This window comes from Salmo salar, unplaced genomic scaffold (genome assembly GCF_965601325.2).
Source record: "Salmo salar unplaced genomic scaffold, fSalSal1 ptg000206l, whole genome shotgun sequence".
Taxonomy (NCBI): domain Eukaryota; kingdom Metazoa; phylum Chordata; class Actinopteri; order Salmoniformes; family Salmonidae; genus Salmo; species Salmo salar.
In genome coordinates this window covers 765,001-784,308 of record NW_027675329.1, presented here as the reverse complement: position 1 = coordinate 784,308, position 19,308 = coordinate 765,001, and the positions used below count along the sequence as shown (strand labels likewise).

The 19,308-nt window shown below is 42.0% G+C and overlaps 1 protein-coding gene and 1 long non-coding RNA gene across 2 annotated transcripts; both read left to right on the top strand.

The window, feature by feature from the left end:
• The first annotated feature begins 308 nt into the window (after positions 1-308).
• LOC145867113 (E3 ubiquitin/ISG15 ligase TRIM25) lies at positions 309-7,701 on the top strand. The gene is made up of 2 exons (XM_082971158.1): positions 309-928; positions 1,362-7,701. Exons 1-2 carry the CDS (start codon positions 332-334, stop codon positions 1,533-1,535), a joined length of 771 nt encoding a protein of 256 aa, XP_082827284.1. The 5' UTR covers positions 309-331; the 3' UTR covers positions 1,536-7,701.
• A 492-nt stretch (positions 7,702-8,193) lies between these two features.
• Positions 8,194-17,236, top strand: LOC145867112 (uncharacterized). Its single transcript, XR_014383220.1, has 2 exons — positions 8,194-11,589; positions 11,793-17,236. It is a non-coding gene; the product is annotated as an uncharacterized LOC145867112 (long non-coding RNA).
• Positions 17,237-19,308: the final 2,072 nt, after the last annotated feature.

Below are 19,308 nucleotides of genomic sequence, written 5' to 3'. Positions count from 1 at the left end.
GGCATTATAAAGGTCATTAAAATAATTATAATATGTACTTCATAGAAACTGTTACCATTTATATTCTAATAACTCACATTTTAAGATTCATTATTTCATTTATTCCATGTTAAGGGCTCTAACCAAGGAACAAGACTATTTGTCTCCCTCTTGATGTTGCATGCAGTTCCTCTCTCTCTTCCTCCCTCCCTCTAACCCCTCCCTCCCTCTAACCCCACCCCTCTGGCAGAACCAGGAAATCCCTCCCCCTCCCACAAACTCTCTTCTGAGGAAACGAAACTGATCTGAGTCTCTGTGTCGTCTGTCTGTGTGAGAGTGAACAACCGTCCAAATGGCTCAACAGGGAGTTCTGCTGGACCAGGACCAGTTCTGTTGTTCTGTCTGTCTGGATCTACTGAAGGAACCAGTCACCATCCCCTGTGGACACAGTTACTGTAGGAGCTGTATTGAGGGCTGCTGGGATCAGGATGTTCTGAAAGGGGTCTATAGCTGTCCTCAGTGCAGACAGACCTTCAGTCCGAGGCCTACGCTGAGTAAAAATAACATGTTGGCTGAGCTGGTGGAGAAACTGAAGAAGACAGGACTCCAGGCTGCTCCCCCTCCTGCTCTGTGCTATGCTGGACCTAGAGATGTGGCGTGTGATGTCTGCACTGGGACCAGAAAGCAGAAAGCCCTCATGTCCTGTCTGGCGTGTCTGGCCTCTTACTGTGAGACTCACCTCCAATCTCACTACGAATTTCCTGCTTTGAAGAAGCACAAGCTGGTCAAAGCCACCGCACAACTACAGGAGAAGATCTGCTCTCATCATGACAAACTGCTGGAGGTTTACTGTCGTACCGATCAGCAGTGTATCTGTCTGATGTGTACAATGGATGAACATAAAGGCCATGATACAGTGTCAGCTGCAGCAGAGAGGACTGAGAAACAGGTAAGACCAGAACAACTTGTTGGTGACTGTCTGATAAACAAAGAATTAAAGATACAGTAGGAACTAAGGCTGTTTGAATATGAGATCATTCAAATGAAATGGATCCTCAGCAGAACAAATATGAACACAAACCTTGAGTATATAGATATGTTAACCCAGATTCTCCAAATGTATCACCATTTTATAATGTCAAACACTATTATCATTCTGAATACCCTTTTATGAGTCCAAAGTTCAGTCTCAACCTGTTGATACATGTAGTCCTACCATAAAAACTATAATCATTCACATAGCAACAAATAAATATCATTTAGTAAATGGACCATCCATTTTTTTAGATCTTCCTCTCTATGGGCCCTATGTCACATTACTATACTATTGATCTACTGGACTAATAAAGCTTGATAGCTCATTGAAGAGTGATTCTCCACAGAGGCAGCTGGGGATGAGTCAGCAGAAGGTCCAGCAGAGATTCCAGGAGAGAGAGAAGGAGCTGAAGGAGCTCCAACAGGCTGTGGAGTCTTTCAAGGTGAGTATTGTTGACCAGAGGAGACACACCATTTCACCTGTCTCCTCCAGTCAGAGAGAGAGAGAGAGAGAGAGGTAGAGGGGCCCCTATCCAATCCCACTGACCCCACTGTTGGGAACAGGTTGTCACTGCTGAGGCAGTGAAGAAAGTAGAGGAGGATGGGTCAAGGCTGAAGGATCCTGAGAGGATCCCTGTGAGTAGTAGATCTGTGACAGCACAGAGGGATGGGCCAACCAGTGATATATGCTTCAGTAAGGTTGGCTTCTTAGTGTTCATAGCAAATGGTTATCAACTGTACCGCAGAAATGGAATGTAAATCACTGAAAAAAAATATGTTTTGGTGGCAGCTGCAGAGAAGTATTTGGTCATACTAGATTTGACTTCAGAAGAGTTCCAGGGTGTGTTGAGTGGTGGTGTTCCGTCCTCCCAGGTCGTTGGCCTGGTGCAGGAGCAGATAGAGTCAAAGTAGTGGAATGGGGTAGTGGGTTTTAATGAGTGTAGGGTTAGTTGGCCTGGTGCAGGAGCAGATAGGGTCAAAGTAGTGGAATGGGGTAGTGGGTTTTAATGAGTGTAGGGTTAGTTGGCCTGGTGCAGGAGCAGATAGGGTCAAAGTAGTGGAATGGGGTAGTGGGTTTTAATGAGTGTAGGGTTAGTTGGCCTGGTGCAGGAGCAGATAGGGTCAAAGTAGTGGAATGGGGTAGTGGGTTTTAATGAGTGTAGGGTTAGTTGGCCTGGTGCAGGAGCAGATAGGGTCAAAGTAGTGGAATGGGGGTAGTGGGTTTTAATGAGTGTAGGGTTAGTTGGCCTGGTGCAGGAGCAGATAGGGTCAAAGTAGTGGAATGGGGTAGTGGGTTTTAATGAGTGTAGGGTTAGTTGGCCTGGTGCAGGAGCAGATAGGGTCAAAGTAGTGGAATGGGGTAGTGGGTTTTAATGAGTGTAGGGTTAGTTGGCCTGGTGCAGGAGCAGATAGGGTCAAAGTAGTGGAATGGGGTAGTGGGTTTTAATGAGTGTAGGGTTAGTTGGCCTGGTGCAGGAGCAGATAGGGTCAAAGTAGTGGAATGGGGTAGTGGGTTTTAATGAGTGTAGGGTTAGTTGGCCTGGTGCAGGAGCAGATAGGGTCAAAGTAGTGGAATGGGGTAGTGGGTTTTTAATGAGTGTAGGGTTAGTTGGCCTGGTGCAGGAGCAGATAGGGTCAAAGTAGTTGAATGGGGTAGTGGGTTTTAATGAGTGTAGGGTTAGTTGGCCTGGTGCAGGAGCAGATAGGGTCAAAGTAGTGGAATGGGGGTAGTGGGTTTTAATGAGTGTAGGGTTAGTTGGCCTGGTGCAGGAGCAAATAGGGTCAAACTAGTGGAATGGGGTAGTGGGTTTTAATGAGTGTAGGGTTAGTTGGCCTGGTGCAGGAGCAGATAGGGTCAAAGTAGTGGAATGGGGTAGTGGGTTTTAATGAGTGTAGGGTTAGTTGGCCTGGTGCAGGAGCAGATAGGATCAAAGTAGTGGAATGGGGTAGTGGGTTTTAATGAGTGTAGGGTTAGTTGGCCTGGTGCAGGAGCAGATAGGGTCAAAGTAGTGGAATGGGGGTAGTGGGTTTTAATGAGTGTAGGGTTAGTTGGCCTGGTGCAGGAGCAGATAGGGTCAAAGTAGTGGAATGGGGTAGTGGGTTTTAATGAGTGTAGGGTTAGTTGGCCTGGTGCAGTAAGCAGATAGGGTCAAAGTAGTGGAATGGGGTAGTGGGTTTTAATGATTGTAGGGTTAGTTGGCCTGGTGCAGGAGCAGATAGGGTCAAAGTAGTGGAATGGGGTAGTGGGTTTTAATGAGTGTAGGGTTAGTTGGCCTGGTGCAGGAGCAGATAGGGTCAAAGTAGTGGAATGGGGGTAGTGGGTTTTAATGAGTGTAGGGTTAGTTGGCCTGGTGCAGGAGCAGATAGGGTCAAAGTAGTGGAATGGGGTAGTGGGTTTTAATGAGTGTAGGGTTAGTTGGCCTGGTGCAGGAGCAGATAGGGTCAAAGTAGTGGAATGGGGTAGTGGGTTTTAATGAGTGTAGGGTTAGTTGGCCTGGTGCAGGAGCAGATAGGGTCAAAGTAGTGGAATGGGGTAGTGGGTTTTAATGAGTGTAGGGTTAGTTGGCCTGGTGCAGGAGCAGATAGGGTTAAAGTAGTGGAATGGGGTAGTGGGTTTTAATGAGTGTAGGGTTAGTTGGCCTGGTGCAGGAGCAGATAGGGTCAAAGTAGTGGAATGGGGTAGTGGGTTTTAATGAGTGTAGGGTTAGTTGGCCTGGTGCAGGAGCAGATAGGGTCAAAGTAGTGGAATGGGGGTAGTGGGTTTTAATGAGTGTAGGGTTAGTTGGCCTGGTGCAGGAGCAGATAGGGTCAAAGTAGTGGAATGGGGTAGTGGGTTTTAATGAGTGTAGGGTTAGTTAGAAGGGTGTTTTTTAGTATTATCATAATTTCCCCTTTTCCCATTTTGTATCCCATAATATCATGTATTTATATTATAGTCCAGTTGAGGCAGGTGAGATGCCTTTGGATATACGACGTAATAAATTGTCATTAGCTTATTGGGTTGAAAGGCTGTCAGTTTGAGCATCCCACTGCTACTGTTCTAGATGACTGTTGGGAATATACTAGTAGACAAGGCAGTGGTTTTGGTTGGACAGTTGGAAAGCTTGCTGATGAGAGTAGTTTCAGGGAGTTGGAGGTTGGCCCTTTCTGTGGTGATAGGGGATGTTCCTCCATGGTTACTCCCAGATCCTGTTGTTGATCTAACCTTGGTAGACAAAAGGAAAAGATTGGGTCAGAAGTCAGTGATAAAGGGAAACTGGTTGACAATTACATTGGTAGAAGTTGTTATGCTTTTTTTACCTCTTTTCACAGATGGATCCAAGGGCCCAGATAGTGGGCCCACAGGAGCAGGTGTTTACCTTCCTGAATGTGATGTGCAGATATGTAGAAGACTAACAGATGAACTGTCAGTGTACTCAGTTGAACTGTTGGTGATAATAGTTGTCCTCCAGTGGGTGGAGGACGTACAACCTGTTAGAGTTATAGTATCCTCAGATTCTCTGTCTGTATTGAATAGTTTATCATCTGGTAAATCTATTAGGAGTGACCTACTATTGGAGGTATTAATGTTATTATGGAGAATTGAGAGAATGGGTCTAGTAGTGAGATTCTGCTGGGTGCCAGCACATTCAGGTGTGGAATGGAATGAAATTGTAGACTAGTTAGCTAAAATAACTTTAAAACAAGATATAATATATATTAATGTTCCACTGGGTAGAGGTGAGGACAAATGTGAGATCAGGGCCATTTTGATAGATGTGTGGCAGAAGAGATGGGACTCTGAGCACAAGGGACGGCATTTATATGCCCTCCAAAGAAAGGTCGGTGGACCAAGGTTCAAAGGTCAGATTAGGAAGGAAGAGGTGGTGTTTACTCGATTGTGTTTAGGACATTGTACATTGAACTGGTCCTTCCATCTGGTTGGCAGCATGTGAATGGTTTGTGTCTGGAGGGTATTGTCAATGAAACGGTGGAGCATGTGTTGTTATATTGTTGTAAGGATGTTGAAGAGAGGGAAAGATTGAAGTGTAGGGTCATTGAGGTTGGACTGGGTATGATGGGGGTTTGGAAGGGATTTGGGGGATGGGGGAGGGTCTATTAGAAGTTAGTAGGGATCTTTTTTATTTTCTCAGAAGTACTGAGTTAGGTAGGAGGATTTAGAAATGGTGTAAACCGTGATTGAACACACTCCAGCACAGTAGGAGGCGCCATGCTCCTTTAACGTTGGTTTGAGGACCGCCATTATACCATAGAAGAAGAAGAAGTTGGTAACGTGAGGTTTTGTCATTCGTGAAGAGTGCAGCTATTCTTTTGCCTATTTTCCAAATGTATTTTGTCATGGTGGGAGGGTTTGTTTATCGGTTTCCTCTGTTTATCGGTTAGAGTTGAGGAGGGAGTAGGGTAGTTTGATGTCCTCAACCGAGTGGAGAAGAAACGCTGTCTCTTCAGGTGCGTTGTGGAGAATGGTGTGGAGGAATTATTGATCCTGGTCGGTGAACAGGTGGGAGAGGAACATATACACTCTGTATCCAGAATGAACAAGGCGGTGGTTGTGGTAATGTAAAAGGTGAGTCTTGTTACCCGGCTAGTTACCAGTATGATTTATGTGAGGGGTTGTGTTGGTGCTGATTTCGACAAGAGTAGTGGTGTCTAATCTGCCTCCGTTTATTACCACCGAACAGATCCGTAAAGAGTTGGTTAGTTTTGCTAAATGTGGAAGTGTTTTTCTGAACGAAATTCAAGGTTAAACAGGGGAGGGGTGGTACACAGGGTTTGTTAGCACAGAGGAGCCCAGTGATATAATATTATATATATATAATATTACTATATGTCCCAGCTGTTTGCTGTGGTTTTGAAGTAATTCTCTTCCAGCCCGCGTTAACCTTGTAGGTTTACCTCAGGTAACTTATTATTAACTATCCTTGTAGGTTTACCTCAGGTAACTTATTATTAACTAAACTTGTAGGTTTACCTCAGGTAGCTTATTATTAACTAGGTTACAGCTACTTGGTGAGGAAGCTCACTGTTCACCTGGTTATAGGTTGTAGTGACCTACAGGGATGGTTGGCGCAAAACCATCAAACGTTAAACATGTTCTGGTCATGGTTAACTGTATATATATTTTTTTTATATATATTAAAAGGTGTAAATTCTCAACAAATCGCATGTCCCTGTTCTCTTTTTCAAGATGTGTCCGATTTAAAACAGTCAGAAGAAAGAATAAAAAGAAATAACCTTTTTTATTTGTTTCTAAATGGCTGCTGGGTAATATGATAATCGTTGAAATCTGTTGGTTCGTAGACATCAAATAGAGAGAATGCTGCGCAGGTTCACTGAGTTGTAAACCTAATGGATAGGTGGAGATCATTGATTTGTAGCTCTGACTCAGTTGCTACCTCAGATTATGAGCCTATCAAGTGTGGTGAATGAGGTATGTAGTTCCCACAGAAGACCACAGGGAGGAGCAAGAGAGATATAAACCCATACAGTTTCTCTTTAAATACCCTGAACCTAACAATCAATCTAATGTATTTATGAAATCCTTTTTACATCAGCAGATGTCACAAAGTGCTGTACAGAAACTCTAACCCTACGTATAACCTGTTTTATCCTGAACCCTAATTCTAGGGTAGGGTAGCCTAGAACCCCTTTAGAAACTATTATAGTAATAATATTATGTTAGGAAATACCATTATAGTACTAAATAGGTTCTATTGTTATTTTTTAAATAAAACCTATGTATAGTACTTACCATTTAACTGTTTTTTTGTTATTTTATTATATTTATTATTTAGAGGAGTCTGTCTAAATAATGAAAAGTTAAGTTATTGCTACACTTTTTAATGAAACCTTTATTTAACCAGGTAGACTAGTTGAGAACAAGTCCTTTATTTAACCAGGTGGGCCAGTTGAGAACAAGTCCTTTATTTAACCAGGTGGGCCAGTTGAGAACAAGTCCTTTATTTAACCAGGTAGGCCAGTTGATAACAAGTTCTCATTTACAACTGCGACCTGGCCAAGATAAAGCAAAGCAGTGGGACAAAAACAACAGAGTTACACATGGAATAAACAAACGTACAGTCAATAACACAATAGAAAAGTCTATATACAGATGTGCAAATGAGGTAAGATAAAGGAGGTAAGTTAATAAATAGGCCGTGGTGGAGAAATAATTACAATTTAGCAATTAAACACTGGAGTGATAGATACTAGTCATGCTGGTGTAGTCTATAGCTGAGCTGGTTAAACTGTAGTAGGGTCCACAAAGATACTAGTCATGCTGGTGTAGTCTATAGCTGAGCTGGTTAAACTGTAGTAGGGTCCACAAAGATACTAGTCATGCTGGTGTAGTCTATAGCTGAGCTGGTTAAACTGTAGTAGGGTCCACATAGATACTAGTCATGCTGGTGTAGTCTATAGCTGAGCTGGTTAAACTGTAGTAGGGTCCACATAGATACTAGTCATGCTGGTGTAGTCTATAGTTGAGCTGGTTAAACTGTAGTAGGGTCCACATAGATACTAGTCATGCTGGTGTAGTCTATAGCTGAGCTGGTTAAACTGTAGTAGGGTCCACATAGATACTAGTCATGCTGGTGTAGTCTATAGCTGAGCTGGTTAAACTGTAGTAGGGTCCACATAGATACTAGTCATGCTGGTGTAGTCTATAGCTGAGCTGGTTAAACTGTAGTAGGGTCCACATAGATACTAGTCATGCTGGTGTAGTCTATAGCTGAGCTGGTTAAACTGTAGTAGGGTCCACATAGATACTAGTCATGCTGGTGTAGTCTATAGCTGAGCTGGTTAAACTGTAGTAGGGTCCACATAGATACTAGTCATGCTGGTGTAGTCTATAGCTGAGCTGGTTAAACTGTAGTAGGGTCCACATAGATACTAGTCATGCTGGTGTAGTCTATAGCTGAGCTGGTTAAACTGTAGTAGGGTCCACATAGATACTAGTCATGCTGGTGTAGTCTATAGCTGAGCTGGTTAAACTGTAGTAGGGTCCACATAGATACTAGTCATGCTGGTGTAGTCTATAGCTGAGCTGGTTAAACTGTAGTAGGGTCCACATAGATACTAGTCATGCTGGTGTAGTCTATAGCTGAGCTGGTTAAACTGTAGTAGGGTCCACATAGATACTAGTCATGCTGGTGTAGTCTATAGCTGAGCTGGTTAAACTGTAGTAGGGTCCACATAGATACTAGTCATGCTGGTGTAGTCTATAGCTGAGCTGGTTAAACTGTAGTAGGGTCCACATAGATACTAGTCATGCTGGTGTAGTCTATAGCTGAGCTGGTTAAACTGTAGTAGGGTCCACATAGATACTAGTCATGCTGGTGTAGTCCATAGCTGAGCTGGTTAAACTGTACTAGGGTCCACATAGATACTAGTCATGCTGGTGTAGTCTATAGCTGAGCTGGTTAAACTGTAGTAGGGTCCACATAGATACTAGTCATGCTGGTGTAGTCTATAGCTGAGCTGGTTAAACTGTAGTAGGGTCCACATAGATACTAGTCACGCTGGTGTAGTCTATAGCTGAGCTGGTTAAACTGTAGTAGGGTCCACAAAGATACTAGTCATGCTGGTGTAGTCTATAGCTGAGCTGGTTAAACTGTAGTAGGGTCCACATAGATACTAGTCATGCTGGTGTAGTCTATAGCTGAGCTGGTTAAACTGTAGTAGGGTCCACATAGATACTAGTCATGCTGGTGTAGTCTATAGTTGAGCTGGTTAAACTGTAGTAGGGTCCACATAGATACTAGTCATGCTGGTGTAGTCTATAGCTGAGCTGGTTAAACTGTAGTAGGGTCCACATAGATACTAGTCATGCTGGTGTAGTCTATAGCTGAGCTGGTTAAACTGTAGTAGGGTCCACATAGATACTAGTCATGCTGGTGTAGTCTATAGCTGAGCTGGTTAAACTGTAGTAGGGTCCACATAGATACTAGTCATGCTGGTGTAGTCTATAGCTGAGCTGGTTAAACTGTAGTAGGGTCCACATAGATACTAGTCATGCTGGTGTAGTCTATAGCTGAGCTGGTTAAACTGTAGTAGGGTCCACATAGATACTAGTCATGCTGGTGTAGTCTATAGCGGAGCTGGTTAAACTGTAGTAGGGTCCACATAGATACTAGTCATGCTGGTGTAGTCTATAGCTGAGCTGGTTAAACTGTAGTAGGGTCCACATAGATACTAGTCATGCTGGTGTAGTCTATAGCTGAGCTGGTTAAACTGTAGTAGGGTCCACATAGATACTAGTCATGCTGGTCTAGTCTATAGCTGAGCTGGTTAAACTGTAGTAGGGTCCACATAGATACTAGTCATGCTGGTGTAGTCTATAGCTGAGCTGGTTAAACTGTAGTAGGGTTCACATAGATACTAGTCATGCTGGTGTAGTCTATAGCTGAGCTGGTTAAACTGTAGTAGGGTCCACATAGATACTAGTCATGCTGGTGTAGTCTATAGCTGAGCTGGTTAAACTGTAGTAGGGTCCACATAGATACTAGTCATGCTGGTGTAGTCTATAGCTGAGCTGGTTAAACTGTAGTAGGGTCCACATAGATACTAGTCATGCTGGTGTAGTCTATAGCTGAGCTGGTTAAACTGTAGTAGGGTCCACATAGATACTAGTCATGCTGGTGTAGTCTATAGCTGAGCTGGTTAAACTGTAGTAGGGTCCATTTCCATGAATCATGATGTCTGGTGTTGATGTATATTGGTTGTCATTCAGAACCATTGATATGTTTTCTCAGTTGGTTCTCTGTCTCTATGTAATTCTCCTCAGTATCATTGATCAGCTCGGCCCTAATTGATGTTTTCAGTGATTAAATATGATTTATGGTGATGGGAAATAAAAAAATCCAACACTAAACTTCATCTAGTAATAGTTTTCCTTTGTTATTTATTCCAAGGTGTGTCTTTAACTTGTAAATGGATTGTGTGGAGGTGAGCTAGTGGTGTGGCTGATAGAATAGAATGAAAAGGGAGGAAGAGGAAGATGGGAGGAGTGAAGGGCTGTTATAGAAACCAGATGAGAAAGATATTCAGGGGAATTTCTGGTCTCTGTTCCAAATGGTTCCCTATTCCCTACGTAGTGCACTACGGTGCTTCTGACCAGGTCTAAAGTAGTGTTCTACGTAGGGAATAGGGTGTAGATTTATTAGAATATCCCTAACCCAAAATTAGTCGAAAGGCTAAGTGATTCTCTTCCTGAGAAGAAGCTGTCAGCCTTCAAACAGAGCAAAAAAAGTGGTCCCAAACAATATGTCAAAATGAATAAAAAAATGATACAGCTGTCTTTAATAAGATCAAACTGAACTAACTGCTATCTTGAAATGTTGAAAAAGTGTTTTTAAATAGCTCAGTCTTATCACTCAATATGAGTCAAAATCTGTCACTTCCAGGACTGCTCATTTTGTCAACAATGAAAAAATGAAAAAAATAACAACTCACAGCTGTGTTAATAGACTCAACTCAAACAATGTCCAAAAAAGGTATTTACAGTTTTGCTCAATTGCTAAAACACTAAAACCCATTGGCTGAACAAAGTTCTCAGTTGCCTGGTCTCATTTAGCTAATTATGCAGTCTGTTGTCAATACCTTAAACCATTTCACATGGTAAAACACAATTTGCAGATCTCACTTAGACTTTTCAGCAAAACTCTAAACACGTTCTCATTCTCAAACACATTCTGCACTTTAATGCACATGTCATCCATACTGGTAAACACAAGTGGCAACAATCAAATACAGATAGAGAACACATGTCATTGATAGAACACAACCACTCAAAATGGATTTAACCTGTTTCAAATGATGCGACACAACCAATATAAGCCAGTTCAGAGAGCAAACAGGTTGTTGAAGGTGGGAAGGAGAAAGTCTGAGAATGGATAGAAGAAACAATGTGAGAGGACGAGGATGAGTGCGTATGTGAGGTGGGCGACGAGGAGGAAGAGAAGGAGGAGGGCAAGAAAGAGGAAGAGGAGGACGAAGAGGAAGACAAAGAGTGGAAATATCTGATGAAATTCGAGCAACAGTTATAGACCATGTTCTTGTCCATGGACTGACAATGAGGGAAGCAGGACTTAGAGTGCAACCCAATTTGAGCCGATTTTCTGTGTCCACCATAGTAAGGACATTCAGAGAAGAGAACAGGTACAGTATACTACTGTATTTTTGTAATTGCAAATTTACTGTACTACACTATATGCAGCTGTTTCAATAGACCTTTGTAAAGTTAATCACTGTATGTATTGTACTGCATGAATATGATTTGTAACTGCACAACTACTTTTGTAGAATTGCAAGGCTGCCACATGCAGGTGGAAGGACAGCTATATTCACTCGGGAGCAAGAGGCCGTTATAGTTGGCAAGATAATGCAATACGACTCAGAGAAATCCAGGAACGAGTGATACAAGACAACACACACTTCCAGGGAATCGACAGTGTGAGCATTTCCACAATTGACCGTGTCCCCCATCGTACCAGGATGCGAATGAAACAAGTATACAGAGTACCTTTTGAGCGCAACTCAACAAGGGTGAAAGAACTGTGAGCTCAGTATGTGCAAGTAAGTGTACATTCAGAAACATTTACTGTAATCCAGATTGTCTACAGTACTAACACATACTATGTGAATGACATTACTCTTCAGTACATACAATGTATGTGAATCAGAAGTGCATACAGTAGGCCTAATTGTACTCTACAGTATAGCACTGTCTCTGTACGACTTACAAAATCCTACATACAGTATATTGTATTTCTACACAGACAATATTTGACTTGGATTCCTTGGACAGACCCCATGAGTTCATCTTTGTCGATGAAGCAGGCTTCAATCTGACAAAGAGGAGAAGGAGAGGCCGAAACATGATTGGACAGCGGACCATTGTTGAAGTCCCTGGTCAACAAGGTGGCAATGTCACAATCTGTGCTGCTATCAGCAACCATGGTGTTCTACACCACCATGTTACACTCGGGCCATATAACACCCAGCACCTTCTAACATTTATTACCAATCTAAGAGATATTTTATTTGAGCAACAGGTTCAAGAGCTAAATGAGAATCCCATCCCCACCTATGTGATAGTGTGGGACAATGTCAGTTTCCACCGAGCTGCTCAGGTAAGGGAATGGTTTAACATCAATGGGCAGTTTATGAACTTGTACCTCCTTCTATACTCGCCTTTCCTGAATCCGATTGAGGAGTTTTTCTCCTCTTGGAGATGGAAAGTGTATGATAGACAACCCTACACCAGAGTAAATCTGCTGCAAGACATGGATTTAGCCTGTGGTGATATAGGTGAGGAATCATGACAGGGCTGGATACGGCACACAAGAGGCTTCTTCCCCCGTTGCCTCAGGAAGTGATGTGGACAAAGTGCTCTGGCCTGACCCAGCCCAAAGACAAGAAGAAGCACATTGATCACATGTTTACTCCTTTGATTTGTGTCCCTTATAGTATTGTATACTGTAGTACAGTGAGTGCATTGTAGGCTGTATACTGTACAATGGACAAATTGTATGGCCCTGAACATTGTGCTTTCCATTTATTAACAGTACTGACTGCTCAATAGATTTTGACTGGTTGCAGGTTCATATCAACAAAGAACAAGAATTACAGTATCACAGAGACAAAGGACAAGTTTGTGAGATGCAGGGTACAGTACTGTAAAAATAGGGGTACAAGGAGGAGGAAGAACAAAAAACTAAATTGCAAAGAGCAAAGCAGAGTAGTAATTTCTGATCCATTTTGAGCTACTATGATAGAACATGTTTTCGTTCATCAAAAGACAATGACGGAAAAATATGAATATTTTTTTTAATTAAAAATGTACTTCTCCCTGAGAATTTTGTATGTTTTGAACAATGTGTTTTCTATTTTTCGGTGTATTGTTTACTGACTGCTTGAGAGTGTATATCATTTTGACCACTTTGTTTATGATTTGAGAGCAGTGTTTGATTTTGAACACAGGTAAAACTGTTTTGAGGCGAATGTTTCATTTTGCGAGAGGAGTCAGAGGTTATGTAAATAGTGCTTGAAGATGAGGTTTTGTGTTTAATGTTTTCAGGAAATGGAGCAAGGTTTCAGAAATTGTGTTTTAGCAATTGAGAAAAAAACTGTAATGACTCTGATGAGTGTCCAACTGCAATCACCTAGGCAACAACCTTGCATGGGCAATCTATGTGAAATATAATAACCAGGGTGACTATAGAGTGGGCAAAAGTTCAACACTCAGGAGTCAATGTCATGTCTGTTTAGAGAGAGAGAGAGAGAGAGAGAGAGAGAGATGCAAACATTTTAAAACACTATAGTAAATATTATTTATATTTTCTAGTCTGAGAGGTTCTGAATAGAACCTGTTTCCAAACAGTATGAATAATAACAATGGCTGGGCTGATGGGCAGTTCAGTGAGTTGGAGCCTTTGATTGCCCTGCCTCTGGGAGCCTGTCGACTTGTTACATGATTACTGAGTGAAAGAGAGCCTATTAAAGTTTTCATGGAGGGTGGGTGCCCCCTGGTGGCTGAACCTGAGATCAATGAGAGAACTTGTCAGAAAAACGACAGTCCCACTTCTCTGTCATTGTACAAAGTAGAGAGTGGGGGAAAAATGTGTAAAAATGTATACAGAGGCTCTTGAATTTGTCATAAAAAATTAAGAGGAGGTGGGGCTTTTTTCATAGAGAGAGAGAGAGAGACATTCCGTTTTACTAGAGGGGTTGGGTGCGCCCCCTGTTGGCTGAACCTGGGTGGGAGGTTCCCCCTTAGCAAGCAATGGACCCCAGCACACCACTGAAGCCATTAAGAACTATATTCAAAAACACACCTGGTAACCTGTTCAATCACCAGGCACACGGCTCAACATAGTTCAATGACAGAGACATTGTGAAAATTAATAAAATAAAGTTGCAGCTGTCTTTGATATGCTCAAAATTAACTAACTGCTATCTTGAAATGTAGAGAAAGTGTTTTAAAATAGGCATCCTATCATTTGAAAATTAGTTGAAAGGCTAAGTGATTCTCCTCCTGACAAGAAGTTGACAGTCTTCAAACATAGTGCAAAACAAGTGGGCGTGAACATAGAATATTTTTGGGTCCAAAAAAAGAATATACAGCTGTCTTTAATAAGATCAAACTGAACTAACTGCTATCTAGAAATGTTGAAAAAGTGTTTTTAAATAGCTCAGTCTTATCACTCAATATGAGTCAAAATCTGTCACTTCCAGGAGTGCTCATTTTGTCAAAAATGAAAAAATGAAAAAATAACAACTCACAGCTGTGTTAATAGACCCAACTCAAACATCTGCTATCTTGAAATGTCCAAAAAAGGTATTTAAATGGGCCTACCAGACATCTTCTTGAGAGAAGATAAGGTCAGGGATCTCTCTGGTCACCCACAAAGCCATTTCCTCCTTTGGCCGTCTCTCCTTCCAGTTCTCTGTAACCTTTAAGTTAATAAGATCAAACTGAACTAACTGCTATCTTGAAATGTTGAAAAAGTGTTTTTAAATAGGCATCCTGTGGTTCGGGCTATGTATTTAGGTAGATGGGTGTTTGGTTTATGTGGTTCGGGCTATGTATTTAGGTAGAGGGGTGTTTGGTTTATGTGGTTCGGGCTATGTATTTAGGTAGAGGGGTGTTTGGTTTATGTGGTTCGGGCTATGTATTTAGGTAGAGGGGTGTTTGGTTTATGTGGTTCGGGCTATGTATTTAGGTAGAGGGGTGTTTGGTTTATGTGGTTCGGGCTATGTATTTAGGTAGAGGGGTGTTTGGTTTATGTGGTTCGGGCTATGTATTTAGGTAGAGGGGTGTTTGGTTTATGTGGTCCGGGCTATGTATTTAGGTAGAGGGGTGTTTGGTTTATGTGGTCCGGGCTATGTATTTAGGTAGAGGGGTGTTTGGTTTATGTGGTCCGGGCTATGTATTTAGGTAGAGGGGTGTTTGGTTTATGTGGTCCGGGCTATGTATTTAGGTAGAGGGGTGTTTGGTTTATGTGGTCCGGGCTATGTATTTAGGTAGAGGGGTGTTTGTTTTATGTGGTCCGGGCTATGTATTTAGGTAGAGGGGTGTTTGGTTTATGTGGTCCGGGCTATGTATTTAGGTAGAGGGGTGTTTGGTTTATGTGGTCCGGGCTATGTATTTAGGTAGAGGGGTGTTTGGTTTATGTGGTCCGGGCTATGTATTTAGGTAGAGGGGTGTTTGGTTTATGTGGTCCGGGCTATGTATTTAGGTAGAGGGGTGTTTGGTTTATGTGGTCCGGGCTATGTATTTAGGTAGAGGGGTGTTTGGTTTATGTGGTCCGGGCTATGTATTTAGGTAGAGGGGTGTTTGGTTTATGTGGTCCGGGCTATGTATTTAGGTAGAGGGGTGTTTGGTTTATGTGGTCCGGGCTATGTATTTAGGTAGAGGGGTGTTTGGTTTATGTGGTCCGGGCTATGTATTTAGGTAGAGGGGTGTTTGGTTTATGTGGTCCGGGCTATGTATTTAGGTAGAGGGGTGTTTGTTTTATGTGGTCCGGGCTATGTATTTAGGTAGAGGGGTGTTTGGTTTATGTGGTCCGGGCTATGTATTTAGGTAGAGGGGTGTTTGGTTTATGTGGTCCGGGCTATGTATTTAGGTAGAGGGGTGTTTGGTTTATGTGGTCCGGGCTATGTATTTAGGTAGAGGGGTGTTTGGTTTATGTGGTCCGGGCTATGTATTTAGGTAGAGGGGTGTTTGGTTTATGTGGTCCGGGCTATGTATTTAGGTAGAGGGGTGTTTGGTTTATGTGGTCCGGGCTATGTATTTAGGTAGAGGGGTGTTTGTTTTATGTGGTCCGGGCTATGTATTTAGGTAGAGGGGTGTTTGTTTATGTGGTCCGGGCTATGTATTTAGGTAGAGGGGTGTTTGGTTTATGTGGTCCGGGCTATGTATTTAGGTAGAGGGGTGTTTGGTTTATGTGGTTCGGGCTCTGTATTTAGGTAGAGGGGTGTTTGGTTTATGTGGTTCGGGCTATGTATTTAGGTAGAGGGGTGTTTGGTTTATGTGGTTCGGGCTATGTGTTTAGGTAGAGGGGTGTTTGGTTTATGTGGTTCGGGCTATGAGTTTAGGTAGAGGGGTGTTTGTTTTATGTGGTTCGGTCTATGTGTTCAGGTAGAGGGGTGTTTGGTTTATGTGGTTCGGGCTATGTGTTTAGGGAGAGGGGTGTTTGGTTTATGTGGTTCGGGCTATGTGTTTAGGGAGAGGGGTGTTTGGTTTATGTGGTTCGGGCTATGTATTTAGGTAGAGGGGTGTTTGGTTTATGTGGTTCGGGCTATGTATTTAGGTAGAGGGGTGTTTGGTTTATGTGGTTCGGGCTATGTATTTAGGTAGAGGGGTGTTTGGTTTATGTGGTTCGGGCTATGTATTTAGGTAGAGGGGTGTTTGGTTTATGTGGTCAGGGGTTTGTTAGTCTATGTTCTATGTTAGTGTATTTCTATGTTCTGTCTTGTCTATTGTAGTTCTATGTTTAGTTAATTGGGGTTGGGCCTTCAATTGGAGGCAGCTGGTTATCGTTGCCTCTGATTGAAGGTCCTATAATTAGGAGTTTGTTTGTCATGGGGATTTTGTGGCAGATTGTTGCTGTGTATAGCTTTGTGCCTTACTGGCCTGTTCTTTGTCCTTTAATAAAAGAAGATGAGTTTACATTTTCCCGCTGCGTCTTGGTCTAAACCCTACGACACCTGTGACATTTACATTAGGGTGTATTGTTAGATACTACTGCACTGTTGGAACCAGGAACACAAGCATTTCACTACACCCACAATAACATCTGCTAAATATGTGTATGTGACCAATAACATTTTTATTTGATTGTATTTTTGAAAGTGTTACATAATTCTCAATCCGCTTTGCGTCGTGCCTAAAAACAGCACTTAGCCGTGGTACTGTATATTAGCCATATACTGTCACCACTTCCACCGAAGTCATTTCCTCTCCTTGTTCGGCGGTCGGCGTCACCGGTCTTCTAGCCATCGTCGATCCACTTTTTCATTTTCCATTTGTTTTGTCTTGTTTTCTTACACATCTGGTTTCCATTTCCATCATGAATTGTTGTGTATTTAACCCTCTGTTCCCCCCATGTCCTTGTGTGGAATTGTTTGTTTGTAAGTGCTTGTACTCTGTTACTGGTGCGCATCGGGTTTTGTACCCATGTAGGTTCGTTTTGTATTAAACTGCTCCGGCTATTACCTATCTCTGCTCTCCTGCGTCTGACTTCACTGCCACCAGGTCCGCAATCCTTACATATACCACACCTCCTCAGGCCTTATTGCTTATTAGAACACATAAGTGTATTATAAGGCATTATAAAGGTCATTAAAATAATTATAATATGTACTTCATAGAAACTGTTACCCTTTATATTCTAATAACTCATATTTTAAGATTCATTATTTAAATTATTCCATGTTAAGGGCTCTAACCAAGGAACAAAACTATTTGTCTCCCTCTTGCTGCTGCATGCAGTTCCTCTCTCTCTTCCTCCCTCCCTCTAACCCCTCCCTCCCTCTAACCCCACCCCTCTGGCAGAACCAGGAAGTCCATCCCCCTTCACAAACTCTCTTCTGAGGAAACGAAACTGATCTGATTCTCTGTGTCGTCTGTCTGTGTGAGAGTGAACAACCGTCCAAATGGCTCAACAGGGAGTTCTGCTGGACCAGGACCAGTTCTGTTGTTCTGTCTGTCTGGATCTACTGAAGGAACCAGTCGCCATCCCCTGTGGACACAGTTACTGTAGGAGCTGTATTGAGGGCTGCTGGGATCAGGATGTTCTGAAAGGGGTCTATAGCTGTCCTCAGTGCAGACAGACCTTCAGTCCGAGGCCTACGCTGAGTAAAAATAACATGTTGGCTGAAATGTTGAAAAAGTGTTTTTAAATAGGCATGCTATCATTTGAAAATTAGTTGAAAGGCTAAGTGATTCTCCTCCTGACAAGAAGTTGACAGCCTTCAAACATAGTGCAAAAAAAGTGGGCGTGAACATAGAATATTTTTGGGTCAAAAAAAATAATATACAGCTGTCTTTAGTAAGATCAAACTGAACTAACTGCTATCTTGAAATGTTGAAAAAGTGTTTTTCAATAGCTCAGTCATATCACTCAATATGAGTCAAAATCTGTCACTTCCAGGAGTGCTCCTTTTGTCAAAAATGAAAAAATGAAAAAAATAACAACTCACAGCTGTGTTAATAGACCCAACTCAAACATCTGCTATCTTGAAATGTCCAAAAAAGGTATTTAAATGGGCCTACCAGACATCTTCTTGAGAGAAGATAAGGTCAGGGATCTCTCTGGTCACCCACAAAGCCATTTCCTCCTTTGGCCGCCTCTCCTTCCAGTTCTCTGCTGCCAATGACTGGAACGAACTACAAAAATCTCTAAAACTCGAAACACTTATCTCCCTCACTAGCTTTAAGCACCAGCTGTCAGAGCAGCTCACAGATCACTGCACCTGTACATAGCCCATCTATAATTTAGCCCAAACAACTACTTGTTCCCCTACTGTATTTATTTATATATTTATTTATTTTGCTCCTTTGCACCCCATTATTTCTATTTCTACTTTGCACTTTCTTCTACTACAAATCTTCCATTCCAGAGTTTTACTTGCTATATTGTATTTACTTTGCCACCATGGCCTTTTTTGCCTTTACCTCCCTTATCTCACCTCATTTGCTCACATTGTATATAGACTTATTTTTTTACTGTATTATTGACTGTATGTTTGTTTTACTCCATGTGTAACTCTGTGTTGTTGTATGTTGTCGAACTGCTTTGCTTTATCTTGGCCAGGTCGCAATTGTAAATGAGAACTTGTTCTCAACTTGCCTACCTGGTTAAATAAAGGTGAAATAAATAAAAATGTATATACTGTATTCCAGTCATGGTTCATCCTATATAACTACTGCTGTCCACTTCATATGTATATACTGTATTCTAGTCCTGGTTCATCCTATATAACTACTGCTGTCCACTTCATATGTATATACTGTATTCTAGTCATGGTTCATCCTATATAACTACTGCTGTCCACTTCATATGTATATACTGTATTCCAGTCATGGTTCATCCTATATAACTACTGCTGTCCACTTCATATGTATATACTGTATTCTAGTCCTGGTTCATCCTATATAACTACTGCTGTCCACTTCATATGTATATACTGTATTCCAGTCCTGGTTCATCCTATATAACTACTGCTGTCCACTTCATATGTATATACTGTATTCTAGTCCTGGTTCATCCTATATAACTACTACTGTCC